The 27,863-nt window shown below is 36.7% G+C and overlaps 1 protein-coding gene across 1 annotated transcript in view; it reads right to left on the bottom strand.

The window, feature by feature from the left end:
- Positions 1-27,863, bottom strand: part of WWOX (WW domain containing oxidoreductase) — a 483,433-nt gene that overhangs the window by 442,803 nt on the left and 12,767 nt on the right. Inside the window, exon 5 of the mRNA XM_021541209.3 lies at positions 16,300-16,406. Coding sequence (XP_021396884.2) covers positions 16,300-16,406 — 107 coding nt within the window. The remainder of the gene's footprint in view (positions 1-16,299; positions 16,407-27,863) is intronic.

Raw genomic sequence — 27,863 nt, 5'->3', positions numbered from 1 at the left:
AAGAAAAATAAATCCATTCCAACTCCATATAATATGGATTCCATGAGTCCAATGAGTGACTGAAGAACTGAACTGGACATGATTTGAATCAGACACCAAAGACATAGCTGAACTATTTGAAATGCAATCTCAATTCCCCAGCTTTTTCCCTACCAGAATGGACCTTTGACAAACTGGCACCATGAAGAGAACAGCTAATGCTGAAATAAAGCAGAAGTCACAGAGGAAAAAAAAAGCCAATTAAATAGTGAATTGTTTGATTTCTCAAGTAAATTAAATACAATAGAATATATTTACTTTATCTTAAGGGGAAAAAAAAGAGTGATCCTGAAAAATCATTCTGCAGATGGCAAAGGTTTTGCTACTTTTTTACAAACATAACTGGACTTTTTTGGTTAACAAATTTCTTATGAATTATGGACACCAGATTTATACAACAGAACAGATGAAGTAGCTTGACTAGTTTATAATACAGATGTGCATTCTGATATGGTTGCATGGTTATAATTTCCATGTGTTTGTGGATGCCTGTCAGGAAGTCTCTAGATCCATGTTTATTTTGGCCAATGACTTGACCATTTTGGCAGGATAACCACTGTCCTGATGGCTCTATTAATTATCTTTAGAAGTAGGATGAAATAGTACTCTTACAAGTATGTTATGGTTCCTGGATGGATCTTGGTTGCTGACCAGGATCACTATCAGGGATATTACTTTTCAGAATATTACAGTCTCATTGGTTTTCCATCAATGAAACTCACCATCTTAAAGCAGAAACAACCTGCTCTCATCTGCAAACTAAACTAAAGGATAGATTTGAAATCAAGATTGAAATCCTCATCATCAGAAGATATACCCTAAGGCATAGATCACAAAATAGTAAGTTTCTTTGTTCAAGCAACAAAAGTGTCAAATAAAATGCTTCATTACTAAACCTTATGGAAAAGATAACATTAGGTATCTTAAACTGATATCTTAAATTTTCACCTGGTTTACAGTCTACTGCACTATTCCAAAAATTTGATGTTCCAATAGAACTGTTATTCCATTTTTTTCCTCCAGCACCTCCAGAGCTTTAATCAAGGCAGCTGAAATGTTCCTAGGGACTACAACGTTCACCTCACTGCTTCCTCCTCCAGACAGTTTCTCTGTTGTGCCTACTGCCTGTCCTGCATACTGTCCACTGTTTTATGGATTAGATCCACAGTATTCTGAAACCCTGATTGCCCTACCCTGGCATAAGTCAGGCACAATCTCATAAGTACAACACAGTTTGATGCATCACTGATATAAAACACAGCTACTGCATTTCAAAGCCTTTCATTTCTTTTTATTTCCAGCTGATATCAACCAACCATTGCATCTACCCATGGGCATAATTTTCTATATCTAAGAGAAGCAATAAAGAAATAAATAACAGATTTTTAGAATTTGTACTACAAACTGACCACAGGACATTTCTTCTTACATATGGCCATTTTCCCTGCACACAGATCTAGAAAGCAGGCCCAGGAGCAGTTATACATATTATAAAGTATTGCTATACATATATCACTCTTCAATCTTTATACACATATAAAGGTAAATGAGAATTTATGTACACCTGTACTAGAAATATATCAAGAGAAAGCTGGGATAAAATGAGGGTTATCAAACAAAAGCAATTTTCAAGCATTTATAGAAGTTACAAACCAATTCTTGGTTTTCCAACTATATTCAAAACAAAAACTATGGCCAGTATCAAGTGTTTTGACCTTCTAAACTGTCCTTCTCCCATGTGCTGCCTGCTCCACCTTCCTGCACTCCTTTCAGCGCCAGACACCATTCCTTGTCCAGATTCCTAACTGCAGATGCCTCATTCCATCCCCTTTGGGGAGACAGCCCCAGATGTGCCTTGACTGTGCTCCCTCACCTGCCCAGAGGCTGAGAGGCACAGGAAAATATGAGAAAGTGTCCTTGAGCAAAGAAGAGATGCTTCTTCCACATTTAGGAAATAGATCTGTTAAAGTCTTACAATCAATTACCTAAATTGTAACAAAAAACCGGGAAGTCAATACAACTTATATTGGAATCATGATTTAAAATATTGTAATTTTATCCTTCATATCTTCTCTCTATAAAATATACTCTTTCAGTTCATTATTAAATCTGAAGTGACTTGTTTCACAATAAAGCAACTCAGGAACCCTAAGAGGCTTTTATGTTTGTCTGTTTGCTTAAGGTCATGCATAACAGATAACCAATTGCAATAAAACTCAAATACAATAATTAAAAAAAAAAACCCACAAAATTTGAAGATATAAAGAACCTTAAGCAGATTTAAAAAGCTGCAACAAAGGTATTTTGAGAGGGGGGAAGTTACCCAAAGTTTGACTACTCTTAATTCTGTTAATGTAACACTGAATTCACGGTGTGAGTATAAACCAGCACTCAATATCGTGCCTTATCCACCAGCTGACTTCTGGATCATTCAGAGAAAGAACAAGTTCCTGGCCAGGATCACTATCAGGAATATGACTTTTCACTGTTTTAGTATTACTGTTCCATTGCTTATGCTTCCATGAGAGTCTCCCCCTTAAAACAGAAACAAACTGCTCACTCACAAAAGTGAGATTCACCGAGTTAAAAAATTAAGTTGTACAGATCAGAAATGTAATCATGGGAGACAAGCTCTGAGAGTTTTTCAATCACTGAGGGGCTGCATCAATTTAAAGTCATGTTACATTAAAGAGAAAAACGTCTGGGAAAGTCTCCCAGTTGTCACTTTAGATTAGATTTGTTGTTATCAGACTGTGCATTTTGTAGGCTTTTTTACATTTTAAAGATATTGCCTCATGCAGCTACACAGTGCATAAAGAAACAGGAAACATACCATTTTTTTAATCAGATTGCCTGGAGATGAGGAGTTTGCACAAATTAACTGGTAGTCTAATATAAAAAAAAAAGGAAACACGCATGCACATCTTCTTGAAGCTTATTAACATTTAAACTTTAACTACCTTAGAGTTATAGGGAAGCCACCCAACTTAACCTTACTCCACAGAAAAAAAAGTTTCCATTCTTCCAACAATAAAACAGAATCCATTGTGAAGACTTTGTGTTCCTGGTCATCACAATTGCTTGTTTTTTTGTTTTTTTTTTTTTAATTTCCAACTATATTAATGGATTTATCCATGTATCCTACATTGAATCTGCTACAATGGCTCTCAGAATCAGGCTCTCATATCAGACAACTACCCACTACACAGACAATACAGGATTTCCCTAAATAAAAGTAAAATCGAAGAATTTTAGTTTATTTCTGCACGATTTCAAGCTGACCTCTGATATATGGAATTTACCAGAGCTTTGGAGAATTATCTTAATTACTCTGATTGTCAAGCTGTCATGTAAAGGGATCTTCAACACTACCATATGTAATCACATTGTCACTGTCTCAGACAAGTGTAGCAAAGCCACTGAATATGTTGCTCTACAATACTGTTTCAAGCAAATATTCAAAATAATATTCATACAACACAATGATTTTAATTTGAATTGCAAACAAGTATTTTAGCTATTAAAATTATACCTTCTAATATAAATTAAGGGGGTTTCATACCGCTTTTAAGTGTATTATTTCAGTAATTGTAGTCTTACTAAAAACATGGTTAGCAGCACACTAGTGTTAACTTCAAATATTTACAAGATACTCTTTAAACCAAATGTACATCTTTGATCTAGACTCTAACTTTTTGATATCTAAAGCAAAATACCAGGTTATTCAGAACATGCAGCACCTCCCTTCTTGCAATTTTTCATGTGGTAAGAAATATTCCCAGACTTTACTAAGGCAAAACCACTAGAAAAATTTGGAAAATGCAACAGTAAATTGACAGCATGTAAGCAACATCCATTCTGACTCCAGCATCATCAGCCTAGCAGGGAGAGCAGCTACAGGATTAAATTTGTTTAAATACCTCTGACCTCCCCAGGCAGTTGCCAGCTCTGCACAGAGTTTGTCTGTAGAACCCCAGATTTAAGAAGCAAAGTCAGGTACTTAAGAAGAGTGGATTTTGCTCTTTTATTTTGGTTTTGAAGTCACAAGACTTTCATCAGTTTGGTGAGATTTCAGTACCATGGGGAAATGAGGTCTATTGAAGCCATTCATGTTTTCATATTAATTAATTCAATTCCTTCATATAAGTGGAAACTTTCTTCTACTGCATAATATTTGAGTGTTGAAAAAAAAAGCCACTCCCAGTCTCCTCAGATGCCATAGAGGCACCCAGATGAATCAGACTAAACCCAACCTCTATGAAAGACCTTTCTGCTCCAAGAGAAGACAATCTATGGAGTTTTTAAGCTTTACCACTTCCTTGAGACCCACCACATTTATAGGAAACACCACCGACTGAATGTTTTAAATATTAACAAGTTTCAAACTTGCTTTGCTTTTTCCGAAGGTGAACTTTGAGCCCTGTAAGGAACACCAAAAGGAAGAATTTTATCCCAAAGTATGACAACTGTAACAAGCTACGTCTTAGAATAGTACATCTTTAATCTAACACCACAGTCCTAAATCTGTTCTGGTTCTACAAATGCCTCTAGTTATTTCCTTTTTATCAGTGAAGAAAATGAAATAAAAAGTGTTTCATACTTAACACCAAACAGACCATGTTACCCCAGAAGACGTGCTTAAGTAATTCAGCCGTTAAAAAGAATCTTTAACTATAAATGTACTAAATTCCAGTGCAAAAGATTAACTACAAAAGAAATTAACACTGCCTTAGGAAAAAGAGATAAAATTTTTCTAAAGCATTTCTAAAGCTTTTTGATATGCTATTCTTTAGAATTATATATGGAGAGAACTAATATTTTTAAATGAGACTTTCAGAGCTGCTCAAATTGTAACGTACCATTTGTGCCAGTCCAAGAGTTCTGAGGAAGTTGGTTTTCTCCCATAACAAAAAAAATCAGTACCCAATCTTAAGCCACTAAAAGAATTAATACCCAGGATTTGATAATTAAATAATATTCACCTAAAAAAATGTTGTTCCTACTCCCATCAACAACTTTGTCACAATATATCAAAGCAAAATAACATTTTCTCCCTTCAACAACTTAGAAGCTTCCAGGGCTTTATCATCAGTCGAAGCAGTCTGTTTGCATTCTCCAATACAAACTGACAATCTAGTGATACAGTACATTAAAAATTCTCTGTAGTATTGACTGCCTGAAGCTGATGCTCCCTTGCTAAATGCAGTGCAGTTCAATTAACAGCTCTTCAATATACAATTTAATTTTTCTTTCATCTTGATCCACAGCCGAGCTTGAAATGAGGAATGTTGGAATAGATGTACTTTAAATATTGAAGCAAGTCTTTATAAATAAATCTATCAAACTCGTAATGATTTCTGTCATAACAGGATCAAACAGATGGACCTGAATGTCTGTGACTTTCAGGTTTGTGCATTGTTGTTCTCAGCTTTATTCCCTCAGTGAATTCCTGGTGTGGGGGAAGGCGCCAAAAACTCCCCCAAAGGAGTGGAAGAGCTTTTCCTTTACTGCACCATTCTTAGAACATACAGGAACAGATTTCTGCTGATGCTTTATAAAGTTGTTAGCATGTAAAAATCCAGCCTAACATTTATGTCACAACAACTATCTCAAGGAGTTTTAATACTTCTGTGATTATTTAAGAAGGTCATCAGACAGAGAAGTACATGGCACCAGTGTGCATTACCAAATGTGCACTCACCCAAGAGACAACCAATCCTGAATTGGAAAATAAAGATTTAATGCATAAATGCTACCCTGGATACCATTTTCCCCCCTGTAGTATGAATGTACATAGTATACAAATTTTCTCTAGGTAGTCATGCCATTTCAGAGGAAAACGTAAGGTTAATTTAACCAGGACAGAATGAAATATTTCATTTTGAAGTTCCTCTAAGTGGGACACTGCTGAAGGAAGCTATTAATATCTCTTATAGCATGCATGCTCAAGGAAACTCTGCGGATCAGCTCATTTCTCACAGGTATACTCCACAGCTTTCCAAGTGGGAGGATTTACTACTGCTCATCAGAAGGGAAAACACTCCCCTTTCAAGTTAGAGGAACTTTCTACTCTTTAAACACCTTCACAGAAGCAAACTTGACAACACTCACTGCCTTAGACAGCAGAGAAGCACCAGGGACAGGGAGGGCTCCCAACCTGCACAGGATGAGCTGTGAAGCCAGAGAAGCTTTGGCAGGAAAACATGAACACCATTGCAAGAACAGAAATCAATTTCTGATGAGTTCAATCAAATGTTCTTAATTAATACTTAAGTGCATAGTGAAATACGCAGCTTTACCTTGTTTGTGTTCATATTTATAATGGTACTAGCTGAGATGGCGAGATTTTATTTTTAAATGTTACATTTCCTTCTTTTTCATGTATTTTTAATCATCTTATCTAGATTATCACTTTGAATGCTGAAAAAATCTTTATAAAACTAACCAGTCGCATTTTTGCCACCATTTCTTTTTTCCATTTATTCCTAGTCCTGCAGTTTGAAAAAGTATCTCAGTATTGTATTTAAATTGTCACTGAAATAACATTCAGCATTTACAGCAATTAACTCATCATTACTGTGAATAACTACACTAATTGGGATGCTCTACAAACCTGCAACACTGCAGAATTAAAAATAAACATAACAAAGATACAATTTACAACTAATCTATACTTACAATTAAAGTTAGTTTCAAGATTTATTTCATTCTATTATTTTTTATTAGCTACAGCAGACAGTAAATGGGGTGTACTATGTTCTGCTTTGCAAACACCTAGATTATAAAACATAATTACACAAATTAATTAGAAATGAGTACATACACTCCTGTCTTTGTTTGTAGCCATAACACGTTAAACATGACTACATTAATAACAGTTCCTAAAATTTATAAGCTGGTATAACCAAGGAAAACATTAAAGTTCCCTGGCCACACAAGGCAAAAATGTCACAGAGAGAGTCACCACCACTTCAGATCTCCTGCTGTCCTGCTTTGCAGCTGCAGCAGTGTGCAGGTCCTTCTAAACAGCAGAGTAACAATTCCTGAGAACATCCCAGCAGCCAAAGCAGAATACAAGTGCACACTGCAATTTCCCTGAGCTGAGTTTTGTACTTTCTTTCCCACCTACTCCCAAGGGTTCTCTGATGTCTAAGAGCCTAAAGTCCCTTCAGTTCTGCCCACTGACTGCAAAGTTGGTTCAAAGCCTGTTTTGCCTGGCTCTAGCAAAAACAAAGTAAAAAACCTACCCCAAAGACTCATTTTGCTGCATTAATCCCATGCTCTTATTTGATCTGCAAAGTTTCCTGTATTAACTTCAGTTAATACTCTGTCTCAGTGACCCCCAACGAAATACAGAAAAGAACAAGTTTAGCACACCACCTCCAAAGGTGATTATTAAGAAAAAAGGGAATTAAAGGATGAGAAGAAATTAGAAAGGACAGTAAATTAAACAAAAAGGATGATGCTTTGGCTCTACAGTAACAATACATTAACAAATATAACTGACAATCACATACTTGTTAGCACTTTTTAAGCACTCTACTCAGCAAGTCTGTTTTTAAGACATCTCCTGCATTCCTGCTGAACTCCAGCTATGCTTGTTTTATGTCACTTATGCTGCTCTGTAGTCATATAAGCCTGATAATTATCTTCAGTTTTATAAGCTATTGTGAATCATGAAACAAGCCAGTGCTTCTTTTGATGCCCTCACATTAGTCCCTTGTCACTGTTAAAACAGTGCAAGTGATCCTGCAACCACTTTTTATTCTTTTCTTCCTTCTTTTTAATGCATAAGAATTCTGCAGTTGTACTACACCATCCCGGAGTTCCTATTTTCCTGCTTTACTACATTTAGTGCTACAGCAAGTCCTTAAGATTTTTGGGTTTATCATCGAAATTCCTTTAAACATTATCACCCTGTCACAGCACTGCAGGTCCACAAGCAGGAAGAAAATAATCTTTCTACCTTTTTCTTCCCCGCACTGAGCTCAACCAAAATGTATTCCTGTATTTCAAAAGATTAATTAACCATACTGATAAACTGTTTACAAGCTTAAGAAAACAAATCTTAAAGAACTGATTCTTCACATTGCAGGCTCTATGACCCATCAAATCAAACTCTTTGGGATCTGAAAAACATTTATAAGTCTAAAAACACGAATGCTTTTAATTTCTGGGCAATTTTTAGGGTCAATTTTAGAATTGTGACAGAGAAAACCAAGAAAAGAACACAACACACACCATGTTAGCAACAAGTGTGCACTGCACTTAACAAGTAGGAGTGTGCCTTGTTATGAAGCATTCTGTTTCTTCAGTGTGTTGGAAGAGCTACAACCATTGCCCACTAACACTTCTGCAATGCCAACAGATAGCCCATCCTGCTCACTTCTGATAACGAAATAAACTAATAAAGTTGAGGAATTAATGAGAAAAGGTGATTAATGGAAATGTTTAACATCCTGAACATAAAGGCAGGAGCCTTTTGTTTACTTTTTTTAAAATTACAGCAAAGACCGAACCCGGCGACAAAAACGACCCAGCAGATTCTAGCAGGACTTCCACAATAAAAAGATCCGAGTGCACATGAAATCATTAGCGAGACACAGCGCTGGCTGTTTTAAGATGCAGAGGTGGAAGTGGAGCAGAGGCAGGAGAGCAGCAGGGCTGTAATTACAAGCAGGGCTGTGCAGCCCAGTTAATGCCTGCTCTGACAGTGCAAGGCTACTCCTGTCCCCCGAGCCCCGCTGCAGACAGGGCTCGCTCTAATTGGGTCCAAAGCACAGCCCACCACCAGCAGCTCCTCCAGCCCAGGAATGGTAATTTCCACACCACTGTAAATAGTGTTTGCAAACAATACAAACACGGTAATAAGAGGCTAGGTGGGTAATTAATGTGGTTACAAAGCAGCTTATTTGCATTTTTATTTAAAACTGCCTTCTTTAAAAAGCTGCTCAGATTTCTTTTTGCAAGAGGAGCCTTGGTTAAGGAATAGAGCAGTAATTACTCTCTTTAGGGGTTCTTTTATGCATTCTTTAGGGAATTAGAATGAAAAGATAAGCAGAATTATAAAGGGAATCATGTAAAATATGAAATGCACTATAAACACTTAGTACTGTATTTACCATAAGCTAAGCTTGTCTTCTTCATTAATGGAATATATTACAAGCTTATGTTACAATCAGATTAATTGTGAAGATGGTTTAAAATATATATATATATATGTATATATCCAGACACTTTAATTCCTCCTCTCCCAGAACTGACAGCTAGAAATCCAGTGACAGCAGAACTCCCTCGATGTAAGAACACATCTATCTGGACTACAATAAATAAGTTTTTGACATCAGCAACATAAAATAGTTTTATAAAACACATTCTGAGAGAGAAAGGTTCAGGAAAAGACCAAATCCAAGTTACACTAAATATATAAATTATGAGAGAAACCCCAAACATTGCATCCTATAAGCTACACTTAAGTCAATGTACAAAGTCTACTTTTCTATAAAGACAGATATCCCCAGAAAGGTTGGTCATATATTTGAGCACACACTGTCTCCTAGTGACTTTTAATTGAAGACCAAGCATGAAGTGCAGTTTTTAAAGGGGTTATCCTGAGGTCTCTTACTGTCTTGGGGGGAGGGGGGGGGGTCTTAATTTTTTTTTTTTTTTTTTTTTAAAAAGCTCAAACTACATTTAAGTAGTATTATTATAAAGCTCAAGGCATGATAGGGATTTTGTGACTCACATTTCCAGATTAAGAACAGCAGGGCAGTGCTAAAGAAACAAATTACCAAAAAGATTGCTTCGACATTTCTATGTATAAAATTCTGCTGACTGGAGGAAAAAATTAAGGGATAGTAAAATACTGTGACTTCTTTTAAAATTGCATTCTACAATTTTTTTTAATACACGTGTAACAGATATTGGAATGTGAAGAGAATTATGCGAGTAGAAGTAATTAAGTCAACTCAAAAGACAACTTTTTTCTTTACTGGAGGAAACCATGGCAAATTGTCTTACTGTGTTAAAAACCCTGCAACCTCACAGCTGTGGGAGTCCTCAGCTATCAGCTGTGTACAGTGTTATGAACTCATACACACCTAGGTGGTTTGGGGTGCAAACGGATTTAGGGTTTGCTCCTGGATTTGGGCAAGGGTCAAGGACTAAAGGTTACCTCAGATTTGGGGATTGAAAGTTGTTAAAGGCAGCTGGTTGCATCATAATAAATAATAAATAATGAATAACAAATAATGAATAATAAATAATAAATAATAAAACTCTATCAGTTGTCTGTATCCATACAGCACCAGTGCACAGCTAACTGCAGATGGAAATGAAAGTGTGAAGCAGCTCAGCTGGAGCCAGTACATCAACTCTGCAAGTAACTGCTATCAGCATTCAGGAGGATGCCCAGCCCTGAAAGTTAGGGGCTTAACACATCTGCTATATAATTCAGACTCTGTTTTACAGCGGTTTCATTACTAACCATAAAAACTGTAACAGTGGAACTGTATAAACAAACTGAACTGTGTTTTTACTGTAAAACATGAATGTAATATAAATATTTGCCTTTCCCTTTTCTCAGCATCTGTAATGAAATCAAATTCATGCCATATGTTTATGGTGTACAAAAAAAAAAAATCTCAACAATCCATCCATGTAAATGTTGATTATACTGTTCCATGTTTTTAACTTCATGTGGGGGGATTTTTAAGCATCTGTATTTGGAAAATAGCTTTGCAGCACACATCACTCTCTTAAGGTTTCTCAACTGAGCAGATTACTCACAGAAACTCACTGAATTCTTAAACCATTATGGCCAAAATCTGGCCATACATTCATATTGGTCCCAATGAGTTGTTGCTAGCAACAGGACTGGATAATGTTTGTACTGTCAGTTCTCCACAAGTAACATACAGTCTGATTGCACAGCAATTAGTTAATTAAAAGATCCCTTCATTTCAGAAAAATCTGGATCACATTCTGAAGAATTAAAAAAAGGCCTTAGACTCAGCAGAGTCAATAATTCTTTAGTTGGAGTGTCCATAGCTGCAAGTGAGAGCAGTTGATGCAGTTTTTTTTTTTTATTGCATTACCAGTTCATTTAATACAAGATGCTGCCCCTTCCTGCAAGGCCTTTTCCCCACAGAAGGTTTGGATAATTACCTTTATCTTGATTCCTCAGCATGGGCACTGCTCAAGCACTGGAAAATGAAATATGTCCATATATTACAGGCCTTTCTAAGTGTATATTATACCATGATGGCATGTGAGCCAGCAATACATAGTTTAGGATATCCTGCTTTGAAACAAGACAATTCTTTATTGCAAAATAATAATAGAATATTAGAAGTAATATTCTCACAGAAATTCATGTTCTTTACTTGTAGGATAGTCTGAAACATTCCCTATTTTGAGGATTATTTTTAAGAGCTTTTATTTAGCACCACTTTGGAACCCTTTGATTCTGTACTAAGACTGTGGTTTCAGTCAGTATTTACTACATCTCCAAAACCATCTCCTAGGCAGTCTCCAGCTCTTCCCATAAATTAGAACCTAACCATGAGGAGGTTTACAAAAAATTCTAAACCAAGGACAGCAGTGGAGACAAAACACTTTATGGGAAAAACAGAGCCCCTTCCTCGAGGGGAAATGCAGAGTGACCACAGGAAAACTCTTGCCCATGGTCTGGTAAATGTGCCCAGTTTGCTTCTTGTCTTTCTGCACTTTACAGGATCACAACTGGAATACAAAGACTCACTTATCAGGCTTTAATTTCATTCAGTTACTTAATCAGCAAGAATATAAATCACTCCTTCGGTGAAGAATACTTCAGGGGAAAGGAATACAGCAAGGAGTCACGATTGTTTGGTTGGATTTCTTCACAGATTTTCTCTCTTCTCTTGTCACATCTCTACCTTGTGAGTCTCAACTTAAAAAGCAAAGTCAAATATTCTTTTTACAGTTTAATCTAATCTTTAATGTAGCTGTAACATTATACTTTTTAGGAAATATTAAACTTACAACTTATCTTTTAATATGTACTTCAAAGACTATCTGACAAGAATAAATAAATGAGAGCTTCTTGGCAAGAAAAGCTGTGATTTATGAAATATTTTATTCATTCATATTCTTAAGTATTTTCTTGAGAATACCACTAACATCTGGAGCTACGCAGTCTTATCCAAACATTCTGCTCATAGTCAATTAGAAAATTATATCAATAATAATGTAAAATAAATTACCTAGCCTCTCTTCCTGGAGCATAGATTTCCATGTTTGTCAGAGAAACTGTGTGTACAAACAGCACTGCAGTGTTTTTCATTAAGCCTCAAAGTCAATTAAACTACGAATTGGAACAATCATTCCTCCTTTGCAAAGTATTGATATTTTTCTTGGCTGCTTTCAGGCCTTTTCACTACTCAAGGAGAGATTTATGTTTGACAATTTCTTTCTGATTAAAATGAATCATAACTCTAGAATTCTAATTTCCTCTTTTCCAAGCAAGAAATTATCAAACAGTTTTAAATTGATATTGAACGTCATCGTGCATGAACACTCATTTTCAAGATATCAAATGTAAAGCTATACTGATCTCTCTTTTTATCTGCTGCCTTTACATACTTTCTCTTCCCTTTTCTGTCTATATATATGGCTGTGTTTAAACATTAGATTGCACCAATATAATCAACCATACCCCTCCATAAAAATGATATTTGATAGACCAGCCAGACCAATCACATTAAAACTTGTCACAATGCTTTACACAAGGCAATTACCCTTTATTTGCAATATTAGCAAAATTTTGCTGTAGTTTAGAAAGAAAATAACTGGAATACTGCAGGTTGCAAAGAAATGTCAGTTAACCAAAGTAATTAGCAAGTTTATGTGGGTAGTCCCTACTCAAATGGCTCAAACTCCCTATAAAACAGCTCTTCAGGCATAAATTGTTACAAAGAAAGTCCTCTAGATTTGTCTACAACAGCCAGTTAAGATCAGTTTTCATTTGCTTTTTAAACATAATGGCAGCTAATCTGAAAAAAAATCTTATTTTCTCCCATTATTCCTGCTTTTTACTCTAAATCTTAACAATTGGATTTTCCCAAGCCATTCAGCCATCCTATTTTGTCTTTATGAACTTGATTTTCAGCTTTCACTACAAACAAACTGAAACTCCATTTTTTGCCTAACAACTGATTTCAAAGTGCAACAGGCCCAGAGCAGAGCTGTGTCAGTCTGTGGCATTCCAGACTGGGATGTCACAAACAGACTCACCAAGGGACCCAGCTGGGTGGTTTTACTGTTATTTTATATACACTGTACTTCAATTTTAAAAGCTGCATTACACTAGGTTTGATATGAGTTTGCTTTGTTTTGTTGTGGCTTGGGAGAGGTTGGGGTTTTAAAAATTAGAGTTTTTCCATATATATTTCAGGCTCTAGTTAATACAGGCCATGAATTAGATAACTGTATCAAAATTTGCAATAATAATCTGCTCTGTTACACACTTTTAACTATTTTCTTTTCTTGCAAAGTATGTGGAACTCTTTTGTATCTACAAAGAATGGAAGAAGAAATATTCTGTGTCCAACATCTAAACCTTGAGTACCAAAGGATACTGTCCCACAGAAAAGTCAGCACAGGGTACACACTGCTTCTGGTAATATACATGTTTTTATAGAAATACCAATTATATTACAACAATTTATAGTAAAATCCCACACTTAGGACAGGTAAACACACTAGAACTCCATTTGGCAACAGTTTGGGGTTTTTTTGTTATAAGATCATACTTCATGCAAATGAAAAGAGGTTTGGGAATTCAGTTGAGGAGTAGGAACATATTCATCAAATTTCTACCCCTCAAATTACTGGAGGAACATTGTATTTAATAGTGCAGCTCGGGGACTTAATCTCAAAGATTTACAAGAAAACATGAAACAAGCAGGTAGCACTATTGCTACTGAAAATACTACCTGAGTACCATGAACATGAGACTGCAACCTAACCAGCTGTGTTTTTTGTTTCAATTGATTCCAAATTGAAAAGCAAATCAACTTCCTTTCAATAGTTTTGCTTTCCCTAGGAACAGAGATAAAATTCTATGCATGCTTTGAAGCTCTTTCTAGCAGAACAGTTGCAGCTACATATTGAGAATTCATCCCAATCAGATGCAGAGGTTGTTGGTATTTTTTTAAACCCTCTAATTTTCAGGAAAGGATTTTCAATTAACAACTTCCTGTAGTTACACCTATAAGCTAAAAATTAATATTTTACATCCATATTTTAATATTAGAAGCAAATCAGTCAAATTAATCTTTGTCTCTTTGTTTTCAGTAACTAATTTTGGGGCTGGTTTTTGTGTTTGTTTTCCTCAAGACTGCTTACAATTTGATGTAAATTTTAAGCATCTTGTAATTCATCAACTAATTCTCTCCTGGTTACACACTCCAAGTAATTAAAGTTCAGTAATAACTTATTCTTTCTGCTCCAGCACCTGCATTTCATTTGTTTATTTTCCCAGAGTCATAAATCTGAGGGACTGTCAAAGTGCCATAATATTAGTGCAATAATCAAAGTTAATTAGTCCCTCTCAATAAACAACAACAAAGCCATTACAAAGATGCATTGAAGGTTTTCCAGCTACCAGTTTACAGATGAGACTCTTTTTCTGAACAATTAGAATTTAAAAACTGTTAGCAAATAAATGTAGTGTTTCTGAAGTAATTTGACCTTCAATGTTCTTCATTCAATTAACAACTCATTAACTTTTGGTGAGATAATACAGGTATTTAAGACAAATATTCTGAACTCCCACTGTCTTCAAAGTGGTCAGAGATCTGGTTAGGATTAAGAGGGTAATGGAATATTTTCAAATAAAAGATGTTCACCACTATCTAATTTTAGTTAGCTAAACCCCATATAAACAGCCATATTTAGCTGGACTGGGACTATCAAATTCAAACAGAGCATCACCAAATCCAGTTTTATTGAAAGAGAACAGACACTATGCTGGCCTCTGTTGGAATTCTCTTGGAATGCTATGCTATTGAAATTTAAAAAAAAAACTAAAAAAATTTTTAAAAAAAATTTAGAAACAGCTTTAATAGGGTGAAAGCAGCAAAGAACCAACCAACCAATGCTTTACTATAAATCATTCATATGATCTGGGCAAGAGAAAGAGGCTTAAATCCAAAGACTGATTCTTCTTGAAACTTGTGGTTACAAAAATTAGCAATATTGAAAGCATCACTTATCTGGAAATACACGTAAATAAGCACCATTTTTTTTCCATTAATAAATATTATAATTATCTTTAGACTACTTATGTGTAAATATTAATACTACTGAGTGCTCTCCCATGTCATCTGGGAGCAGCTGAAATACTTTGAGAGCTCAGGAAATAAAAGCAAAACACTTATCACTAATTTTAGCTGGAAAGAAATAAAAATCCAAGAATCTGATCCATTGGTCTTTCATTCATACAAGTGTAGAGATGTCACCACATTCTCTCATGGAAGTCAGCAATCCCAGCAAGCTCAAACAAAAGTAGCCTGCAATCCTTGCTAACAAATAAATGATTCTGGGAGGAATAAATTAGGACAGCTGAATATATTTTAATAAAAGATTTAGAAGATATTTTTTTTTTTTAAATAGGGATCAGGGAAAGGAATCAAAGAGCAGCAAGGCAATAGATGGGACTGAAAAGCTGGTGTTTGTATGACAAAAATGGGAGAAAAATGAAAGGAAGTGGATAGAAGCTAGAAGGAAAAAACCACTATGACAGCCTGGCAGCAGGGCTGCAGAGCTTGATGAACTCAGAAAAGGAGAAACATTCTTGTGTTTGAAAAGTACAAAAATGACCCTCTGAAATCTTTCACTATAGAAAAATTATGAGCAAAACAGCAGCTGTTTTGGAGGACTGTGTCCATCCTTCTTTGGGTAGTTATTCACTTTGGTTCTGGAATGTCCTTTTCTACAAATCAAGCCTCAGTGGTTCTTCCAAACATATTTTTTTCCCTTACAAAGCATCCATAAACAACATGGATAACAGCACATCAAACCTTGCAGTCCAACGCTCCTAAGGAATGAAAAACCTCTATCGCCCATGCACCAGAGACTGAGCAGGGCGTTACCAAATAAGACAAATGACTTCTTGCTGGGATTCTGGCAGGGCAGTGCTGTGTGTGAGTGCTGGCACTGCACAGAGGATGTCACAGCCTGCAGAGCCAGCCCGTGCAGGCTCCGCTGTGCACTCACCCATTCCCCCAGGATGCGCTGCACGGCCGCCTCGCCTCGCGCCGGGCTCCTGCAGGCCAGGATAACGCACGCCCCGTGCAGGGCCAGGGACTTGGCAGTTTCAAATCCTAGGATAAAACATGGTCCGAGTCACAAACACATCCCAGGAGCAACACAGAGCTATAACATTACCTGACAACACGAGCCACACATTGAAGTGCAGCTATGCTACCTGCACTCTGTGACCTGACAGTCACCTGGCTCAGCTTTTAAGGCACACATGAAGAAACACAGACACCTCAATTTGATCAGGTCTTTCGGACAATAATCACATGTATTTTGTGCAAAACAGGTTTGGCATCTTCAAAAAACAGACTCAACTTCTGTCTACCAGTGTCCTCAGCCGTTAGAAGGGCAGGATTTGATGTGCTCCTTCCCTGTTTGACTGTGAACAATGTGCCACACAGAGAGACTGAGCAGCCACTGTGCCTGGCAACTTCACACTGGAAGTGACAGAGCACCCAAAACTAAGCTCAGGGCTCTTGAGATGCACAGTTGGCCTCAGAGTCATCAATCTGAGGACCACCCGTGGCAGGGGGAACAAAGCATTGTTTCACTGTTCAATTCACTAATGAAAAGCTGCGTAAAAGTTGGTCCAAAGAAAACTTCACTAAATGGGAAAAAAATCTGTGAGAATTTGCAACAGAAAATGAGGACTTTTGGGGAGAGCAGAATGCCCATGAAGTGCAGAGGACTGAGCCAGAACCTGGGTTTCTACCAGGAGTGAGCTACTACTTATTTGTGATACAGTTAATGGTATTACTGGGTGTCCATCTCCATGGAGAACTGTGCCAATGACAGGAATTGCCTTCTAGCTGAAAGAGGCATAGCACACCTTAATGAGTTCAATTAGAAAAGCCTAAACTATGAAAGGAAGAATCAAACTGAAATGCCCAACAATTTGAGTATGTGAAGAATTCAAAGAGAAGAGGCATTTGTTTTAGCTTTATGACATTTAAAGCATGTTCATGATTTCCTGTTAAAAACTGTTTACCAAGAAGCCTGTGAAGATGGGCTGTCTCACTTCCAAAACACCCTGGAGCAACGAAATCCAGTTACAGCACAAAACATAACTTACATTATAGAAACAACACACAGCAAGACAAATTTATACAATTTTCTGCAATTACATACTTACAGTATTTAAGTCCAAGCAATTTTCCTGTATCTCCTTTAAAGCCATTCACTGCACCAGGCAACTTTAATTACCTGGATAATTCATTGCATGCACATGAATTCAGCTACAGCATATGCAAAGATTTCCCTTGTTCCTAATTCCACTTTAAGCATATTTAACTAGAATTTTTCATGTAACTAATGTAAGATGTACCATTAGCTAGCTCTTATGCTTCTTGTTTTGCACAAGAATACTTATTTTGACTAGCTGACTGTATTATTAAAAACCTGTTGGAATGCCTGGGAATAGTTTTGCTATTGTTAAACAAAGATTGAGAGCTGGTGGCCAGATTAATTAGCAAAGCTTGATGGTGTTTTGCTAACTCTATGTCACACTGTGCAAAATAATCAACTGTGCAAAATAATAAATTCCACGCCATTCTCCCCTATAGTTAATAACTTCATATTCATTATAAACCAAGTAAGTTACATGCTGTGAGTTTAGCTCATTTTATGCCATTTTGACTCTTCCCTACAAATGTGGAGAGCAGTGTTAAGCACTTCTCTTTAGGATGTCCTTGCTCTTCTCTGAGCTTCAAAGAGCCATTCTTCACCCTTAGGCTGACATGTTCTGATCTTCACATGAAATCATGTGCTAAAAAAACCTCCATCTGAATGCTGCCACAGGTGAAGTGCTGACATGTCTCCCCATCACACATATTTTAAACTAATTCACAAACACTCCTGCACTTTATTTGGGACAGTTAGATACACATGCAACTTCTAACTGGAACATCTGAAGGAGGAAACTGGAAGCACCTCAGTATCCAAGTCTTTTTACAGCTTTAGCCCTCTGGTTCTTCTGCAAAAATTAATGCTTCTTCCCCCGCCCAGTACCAAAAAGCTTAGACAGGTAAAGCTTCCCTTTTCCCTTAGACAGGGAAAACTTCTAGCAGGCTGGAAAACATTTCCTGTCAGATTCACTCTGTTAAACTATGTCTGTCGACAGCATTTATTCTTCAGCAAAATGCAGCTATATTTTCAATATACAGTAAATTTTAAAACCTCAGCCTAACACATGGATTGAGTGAAGTACAAAACTATTTAAACTCTATAAATAAAATCTTACCTCTTTATAAAAACTACCATTCAATCACAATGAAGACTGAACGTGGTTTCATACACCAAAGTTAAACCACAAAGATCATAAACACCCAAAGAGTAAAATCTTGAAAAATATCAGAGCAGGGTTACATAGAAAGAGAAGCCTAAATAACTGTGTAAGGGACATGCACAATTAAGGAACCAGAGCAACTTTAATTCTACCCACAAAAGTAACTCTGTGAACTTTAAAAGAAGTAAAGATTTTCTTAATACTTCACTTAATCCGAGACTGCCACCACTTAGGGACACAGTCCTTCCACAGTGAGGGGACGCTAACAGCAATGACATTAGTTTCTTTTCCAATAAATAAGTGATATTCTCCAGGGGTGAATCTTCCCTGTACCACAGCATTAGGCTATTGCAGAGCTATTTAACCTAGGTAAGAGACAGCAGAGCCCACTGCCAAGAAGTTACATACTAGTTGTGGAGGTTTTAAAAGTAAGGAAAACTACACTAGAAAAACAGCGCAATTACAGACTTGGGCATCAAGGTCAACTAATTACAAGGAGTAAAAGAGACTCTTCCCCCAAATGTGACAGGAGAATAACATACTTAACTAACATCCACTTTCAAAAAGTAATCACTGCATTGTATGGAGTATTTAAATAAACTATTTTGAGCAAATGTTTTATAAAACTCATTTCCAGCAATTGCCCTGGAAATCTCAAGTTTGTGCTGAGACCGACTACTCTTGCTGCTGGTGCTGTGGCTGAACGAGCTCTAATCCGACACTCAGAAGTGAAAATCCTCTTTAAGAATAAGACATACATGGGGATAAACATTATGGCACAGTTCTACATCACCAGCTAACCCAAAGACTGGGAGCAGAACTAACAAGAGAGCTACAAGCACACGGGATTTGCTAGAGACATTTAAAACCCTTCAGCCCTTTCTTACAGCTTTCGTTCGGAAAGACTCAGAAATTAGCCCTCAATTTCATTCTTCATCTTCTATCATGATTGTTCAATTCTCTCACTTTCAATTCCTGGCTATCTGCAGTCGACTGCTGCCACTGAATTTGGGTGCAGATTTTCAGCTAATGGTGTCGATTAAGAAGCAGTTAGCATCGCTCAATTAATGCCAGCTACACTGTGTCAACACACAGCAGATGAGAACAGGGCTCTGTCCAATGGTGCAACGTCCTCTATAAAACAGAGAAAGGGATTCACCGAGTGGAAAAGTATTTCAGCGATTTTGTGTTTAAACAGAGAGCATACAGTCCATCAATCACCGGGGGACATTTTGTAAGGAATTTGCACCACGCCTTTACATGTTTTAAACATTCCTTTATTTCAAATATAAGGAGGTTTGAATACACAAAAAAAAATTCAAAAACATTTTAGACAATAGCAGGCTTTCTTCAGCTTCTCTACCTTTGCCCAAATACTCCAGGATACCTTGGAGCTGTCCTTTACAACACATTTGAAACACAATGATGTCATCATCTTTTGAACAGCTCAGTTCTCAGTGTAAAAGCCTACAGGGTTTGCTTGCAACAAACAGTCCTTAAAACTCAAAACAGACTCTGATCCCAACTGCTGCATCTCAGCAAACAGACTGTTTTCTCATTCTGAGGACTCAAAAGAACTACATATCAACAAAAAGGATACTTGTGTCCTAGAAATCACTTAGATTTCTTCAAATTTGGAAGACCTAAACACCAGAGAGAGTGAATCAGTTCATTTTATTTAACACTTCCTTAGAAGAGGAGTAAAGATGATTCAAATGTGCTACAGATAAAGCGATAAAGAATTCTTTTCAGGCTGAAATAGTCCAACACTAAAGTGTGATTTAGAGAAGAATCTTCTGCAACCAGGATCACTGCTGCCTGTGCTGGTGGATCCAGAGTGCAACATCCAACAGAGCTTGCACAGGCACATGCAAAATATCACATAATTGACAAACTCACACCCTCAGAGCCAAAAAAGCACCACACGTTCCACATCAGGATTCCTTGGCCTCACTCTGCTTCAGTACGGATATTTAGGATAAAATCTTAAGATGCATTATTCAACTTGCTCCAAATGCAAGTTTTCAAGCAACTAAAGCTCTACGATGTTTTAAGAGACTCAATTTAAAATGAGCACAGAATACTAATGCTGCCATTGTTTCCATGTGTTTACAGGTACAAGGCAATGACACTACAGATAGTTTTCATTGCAAAGTGTGATTTTATATGAAAGATACATCCTGAGTCTCCCTTTGTGTGTAAATTGGACAAACGTGTTTTTCTTGGAGTCATGAAGCACAGAAAAAGCCAACACAAATGAAACAGGATGAGTAATGCATTGGTCCTGTTTTCCATCTAAGTAACCCAAAACTATACACTTACTCCTTACACTTTTTTGCAATACACTACCCTGGGTAAGGCCAAGTTACTCTTAAGAGTAAGTGCACTGCTGCTGTCACTGACAAAACCCTAAAATATTTTGTTTCCTCTGAAGGGAGCGTGACACTAAACAAACATTGTAAAACACCCTTAAATTAATGGGATTATAAACAACTGTTGCATGTTGTTGCTGTAAAAAATTTCAAATGCATCATTTGAGGGTAAGAAAGCTGAATTTGTGCCTGATGGTGCTGCAAGTAACAAAGAATCCAGCACAGGGACCATGTCAGGCACATGCATCACAAATAAGCTGCAACTAAGAGCCATGGGGTTGCAACCAGACCTGGTATCTGCTCCAGCTCACTGCCCAAAGACATCCACCAACCCAAACTGACAATGTCCTGACACCAGAGATGAAGGAAGCTGGGACTTGAGTCGTTTCACCCAACCCTGATGAGTATCTCAGCTACCCAAAGGCCCCACAGCAGATCCAAGCACACGTTGCTGATCCTTCACAGTGTAGAGGAGCTTCTTCCCAATAAAAACATTGGAATAACAGCCAAGGGCTCCAGCCTGGACTGAGTCCTGGAGTGAGAGTGCAGCACATTAAATCCACAGCCAAGCTACCTCTGATGTCCCAAGGTAAGACCTTGCTTTGGTTGTGTCAAGGCCATTCCCACCAACCACTGAATGTCTGCCCCTGAAATACAAAGAGACCACTCAGAGTAACAGTGGTTTTCAGCTGAGTTAGATTGCCTTAGAACAGTCTAATAGAAATATAAGGGGAGACAAAACCAAAACTGAAACTTTATACTAAACTGCAGAGATCATCCCAATCAAGATTCTTTATCACTTCCCAAGTCATCTAAATGCAAACAGGTGGTGTAAGATGCCTGAATAGAGGAACAGTGGCCAGGGATTAAACTGAAGGGAAGAGAAGGAGAATCAGAGATAAGAAGTAAATTTTCTGTCAAATCCCAGTTCTTTCATACCTATTCCTTGCTTTAGATGTACATCAGTGACCAAAAATCACAGGGGAAAAGAGTTCAGATTTCAGTTGCATCTTCCATTTCAACCAATCCCAAAGCTCTGTTTGGATAAAATACACTCCTTTAAAAGGCAGCAAAAAGAAACCTCTAAGCCTTCATGTTTCATCTAGCATTTCTTTATCTATTACAGGATCATGCTCCTACCAAATCCCAAACAAATATTTACTGAATACTTTTGAAGGGTATTGTGCTAAGTCTAGTGGTCTATGGTATTTTACCTATACTAAAAAACTTTGCAGAAATTAGCACAACTATTCAAATCTTAGCCTCACATCTGGAACTACGGAAAATTCTCTTTGAACTTCATATTCTCAGTGTTTCTTCAAGCATAGAATAAATTCATGTTTTCATTTGATTGTCTTCAAATATGACAGTGTGGCTTCTTGCAAGCAAGGCAGTCAGTTTTCCTAACACAAATCCACTACTGTATTTAAAAAAAAAAAAAACACATCAAAATTTAGCATTTGGTTTTACCGTTGAATGTTTATGGAGAATTTAAAAAATAATTTCTTTTTCTGTTTGCATACAATTTTTTTCCATTGTAACAGATAACATATCATGAGGCAGACAGGCCTCTGAATAAGAAGAACTCAACACACAACTTCACATTTTCTAACAGAAAAAACCTTTCCACCTGAAAGTGTATTTAAATGTATTATTACCAATTCAAATAGAGTTACACACATTTTAAAAGAAACCTGAAATAGCACTTCATCTCAAAATAAGAACTTATTTTAGTGTGACACATATTCTTTATTTTAGTAGAAATACTAAATTATTCAGAATTATAAATGCTTATATTCATAAGGAATAAAAAAATATTTTCTTAGACTGTAGCTATGTTAATACACTACTTCTATTTTTACTCCAAAATAAACACTTCCAAATTAAACATTTAACTGAAATCTGGAGTAGCAGAAAACAAGAGATCTGCCCATAATCTAAGTCAACATCAAACCAGCATCTTGATGAAACCTGGATCAGGTCTGAGCAGTCAAATTTGCTGTGACATTTAGAGCACTCCATGTCTCAGCAGGAATTATTCCTCAAGGTTTAGCAGCTGTAGGTAAGTGACCAGTTCCTTAGTTTATTTGCTTAAATAAAGCCAGACTATTTATGAATACCAGTACTTTAATACATTATTAAGGAAAGAAATAACATTTCTGTGCATGCTGCTGTAGCTTCATTCTTATTTAACAGCAAAGCTGTGATGAGCTGAAGAGAGGTGGTGGCAACAGAACTTACATCAGTCCCACACACAAACCATAAAGATTTACCCAACATCAGCAAAGGCCAAGAGAAAAGAGACTTCAATTTCTACCTAATCCACACACCCCTGAAGGGTTTGTGTTCTGGAAAAATATCAGCCTCCACAGCATTCCTAATGGAACCTATGTCTGATCAGACATTCAGCATCAACTACATTTTAAAAGCTGTTTGGAGGGGTGGGGGTTTTGCATGCCCCCACCCCTTTCCAAAACTTTGGGGCTTTTTTCCTCCCTTATTGCTGCTACTTTTAACACACCTTCTTAAGACAAACTTACTGAAGTAACCAGAAAAAATCCCAGAGAATTTAAATTTTATCTATGACTGCCTCTCCTCGGATTTTATTTTTAATCAGATGTTTTTTAAATAAAAAGTTCCAAGTTCAGAGAAATGGGGTCAAACACTTCTTCTCTAAAACTGCTCTTTCCATCAGCAGCAGCTTTTGGCAACACAACAGTTTTTCCCACCAAAGCAAAAATGGAGAAAAAAAGCCAGAAATTGTCTAGCTTATTTTCAAGTACACTTCTGTTCCTCTGTTAGCCAAAGTTATCATAGGTTTCTGTACTGCTGAGCTGAGCCCTAATTAAACATAATAAAAAAATTAGTTGCATGTTTTGAATCTCCTTTTGGCAAGTACAAAAGTGCAATGTTAATAAAAGAAGTAAATTCAATAAAGAGGAATACTTCATCCAAGGCAGAATAATTAAAAGACATACTGTGCTGTCAGCTAAAGTGCTAGATCCTCCCAGCTTTAATCACAAAAAAAAAATCTCATTTCATGAGAAATGCTCAGTGTTATGTAAAGATTCAGAGAAAGTGCTACAACATAAACTGGACCAATTTTTTTTCTTAAAACAAACTTGATATTTATTTATATCAGTTACACAAACAGTGAATGATTTTAGAATGCACACTAGATATTTTACAGATAAATAATAAAACAAGGTTCCGTCCTAAAAAGCTCACAATTCAGCTTACAAAGAAAAAAAGAGATATCTCAGGGAATCAAACATACAGAGCCAGGTCCTGTTCTAAGGAGCTCACATTTTGTATCAGGGGGAAAGGAACAGACTGAAAATTAAAACAACACTACCTGATTTCTGGCAGTCTCCACCCACCTCTGTCTTTGGGCCATACAAGATGAGACAATTTGTTTAGTTTGGCAGCAAAGGAAGAGTTTAATAAAAGTCATTTGAGGATCCTGCAGAAAGACCTGAGTACACGCAGTTCATTGGTCTCTCTAGTTCAGAACTGGCAAACCTTTGGGTGTGCTTTAAACTACGAAGGGAAGAGGGAGGTGGGAAGCTGTTATGTAACTCAAATGATCCATCATGTGGCTCCAACAGACAAAGTAAGGCAGGAGATGGAGTTCTGAAACAAAAGATGGAGAATAAGAACAGTATTAACAAAAGGTGTCCGTACACAAAAGCAAGGAGAATGGGTAACAAGCAAGAATTAGAAGTCAATTACAATGTAAGGCCATGGGCAAAAAAAAAAATTTAAAACCTCTTTCCCACGCCTTCAAGAAAAGCATGAAAACATGCCATGCACCTTCCCACACCAAAATTAATCTGTATCTTTTTGGAAGACATTTAAAGTCTATCTGCTAACAGCTGGAACACCAGCAGCCCATCCAAGAGCTCAGTGACAACCATCCTCTAAAGCAAAGGACCAGTAACAGTCACACACTCCATACCAAGCTTTTTCCTCCATTCTACTATGAAGCCTCTCTCTGCCTTACATTCCAGATGCACAACTTCTTGTTTTGCCAGAGGTGAGTGTTCAAAGTGCCAGATGCAAAGAGCAGAACCAAGACGTCTCAGGCTCTATTCCCTGGACCACAGATTCAGTTCAGAAAGAGTGAGACACCTTCTCACAGATCACACTCTTCATTCACTCACAATGCCAAAATCATGCTGCCAAATGGGTCATGCATGTTTTTATGCACTTCTCTTTGCTTAGCAAGGCACAAAATAATCCAATTTTACCTTCAGAATTAAAAATCTTTAAGCAAGAGTAAGTTCATACCCCTCAGCATCTGCTCACAGCTGGACACAGACCCAAACAAATAAGGCTTTCTTAAAAAAGCCTTTTTTTAGTTACTGTATTTTCTACTCTTAATATATCTTAATTACTCTCTGCTGACGAATCAGAATAGCATTCAGAGAAAAATATATTGTACCTTGTGATAGAACAATCCAACTCCCACTTTAACCTGGAATATGGACATAATCTGTAAATGTAGGTCATTTACTGCATCCATACACTGCTCCATAAATAAAATAAGTCTAATAACACATTTCTCCAAATCTTAAATAGCACAATCAATGTCTACAATGCACAAATGTACAGAAGCAAGACATGCTGCTCATGCTTGCCAGGGGCACGAGAGGAACATGACCAGAATCTCTACAGTTCCTGAATATCTGAATACACAATGTGATATTGTCTCCTTCAATTTGATTGTGATACAGGAGAATTAGCAAACCTCCTCACAAACTTTTAAACTGTAAATCTTTTGCACAAAGGCAGCATTTTGACTATTTACCACAAGAGGAAAATGCCCTACAAGTTTTATGATTTTGATTTTCATATTAAAAAAAAAAAAATTAGAGAATGTAATGTGTTAAAACTGCTTGTATACAGAATAAATAATGAGGAGGTACCTTCTGCAAAGATAACATAACCTGGGAAAAATATGAAAAAAAGAAATCTAAGCAGCACTCATTATTTGGAACCTTGAGAGACACTGCATGAACAAGATTTCAATAAATACATCCAGAACTGAACTGGGACAACTCCTTTCTCACACATATTATTTCTACCAAGAAAGTGTAACAACAATCAGAAAACCTAACTTCACCAGTATCTTTAATACAAGAAAGATATTAACTGTGAATAGGAGCTTAGGAACAGTGACTAAGGTAACTATCATTAATTGAGGGAAACAAAATGTATTACTATGAAACTATTCAGATTTGAAGACAGACTGTAGGGAGTTTTCTGAAGCAACAGATGAAGTACTGAAATCCACAATGTAGAAATACTGCAAGAAATCAAAACCAGCTGGATGCTACAGGAACAAAAATACTGAGGTTATGTAGCTGAACATAAAGCTACAGGGATTTCACATATTTAAATGACAAGCTAACAGAATAAATGGAAAAAGGAGAAGAAAAAATATCCCCTTCACAGAAGAAAAATAAAAACAAAAGAAAGGCATAAGAGCTTAATGCGTGACCTAAAAACTGCAAATACCATTAACTATTAAAAAAAAAAGGAAGACAAAGGTACTTTTGTTTTTGACGGTCTTCCCTTGAGAACTCCTGAAAGAATGTGACACTTGACAAATTTATTTTCATAAATCACACACTGTCTTTTAAAAACCTCTGTGCATTGTAGACTTTTGGATGAGTGCAAGATCAGTTGTTTTCTCACTGTACTATTCTCATTCTCTAATTCAGATAAAATTCTGGCATCACAAATTCTGAAGATAAAATTAATTTTTATTATGTCAGGATTTTGATCTTTGTCTTCCAGGTTTTTACCTGTGTCCTTTTACTTCCTTCTTAATAGAGGATTTACTCTTTCAGATCTGAGTTTCAAGACCTTATAGCATCTTGACACAACCAAGCATAAGAAGCATAAAAGGGACATAGGATACTGAAATTCTTCCTTCTTGAGGATCTGCTTAGCATAGAGGTAGTCACTAAAATTTTTCTGCTAGTAAGACAAGAGCTTCACATTAATTTACATCTACAGACTATAACTAGAATTGTCAGCATCTAGAAAAGCCCCTACATGTTTCAGAAGATCCTATCATTAGAAAATAAAATGCATTTAGCAACCTCTTCCCTCTCCAGCATCTAGCATGCATTCCAGAATAACACAGATGTACATGCATGTATTCAAACAATTCTTGAAGCACAATGAGTTTTCAAAACATGAAGACAAAAAATGATGAAAAGAGAAATCTCAATGCTGCAGCAAGACAAAGTGAATAATGCAAAAGGTCTTTTCCCTCTGGACTATGAAGTAGGCATATAATAATATAAAAAACCTTTGTGAAATTAAATATTTCAAAAGACAGAATAGCAATCAAGTGGAAAAGTCTTTCTAGCTCTTGGAGATGAGACAAGAATTATCACCTAGGAAGGTTCCCTGTTCTACAGATATGTTTTTCCTCTGTAAAAGGAATACCTGAAAGTACAACACAGGCCCACAGCTCAATCCCACCCTTTGTGAAAATATTCCCTTACAAGCAGTAATCATTATTGAACCTTTTAGCCCAGATGTAATTTCTTACATGTTACAACAAGTTTCACATGCACTGTGAATTTCAGCCAAGGTTGATGAAGTTCAATAACTTGGCTAACCAACCATGTGTACTACTCATTACACAAGTAATAAATAGATTCATCAAAATGGACATGAAAAAGCAGTATGAACATCTGACACCATTTTCAGCTTACTCAATAAGAAATATAAATTACAGGAAGTCCAAGGGGACCTCTTAATATTTACACTATGTAACAAGTAAGCAGTTGGAGCCTTATGTAAAGCAGAGCAATATTAATATTCCACAATATTAAGCCACAGTT

Source organism: Lonchura striata, chromosome 13 (genome assembly GCF_046129695.1).
Source record: "Lonchura striata isolate bLonStr1 chromosome 13, bLonStr1.mat, whole genome shotgun sequence".
Taxonomy (NCBI): Eukaryota; Metazoa; Chordata; class Aves; order Passeriformes; family Estrildidae; genus Lonchura; species Lonchura striata.
This window is presented reverse-complemented; position numbering and strand designations above follow the sequence as displayed.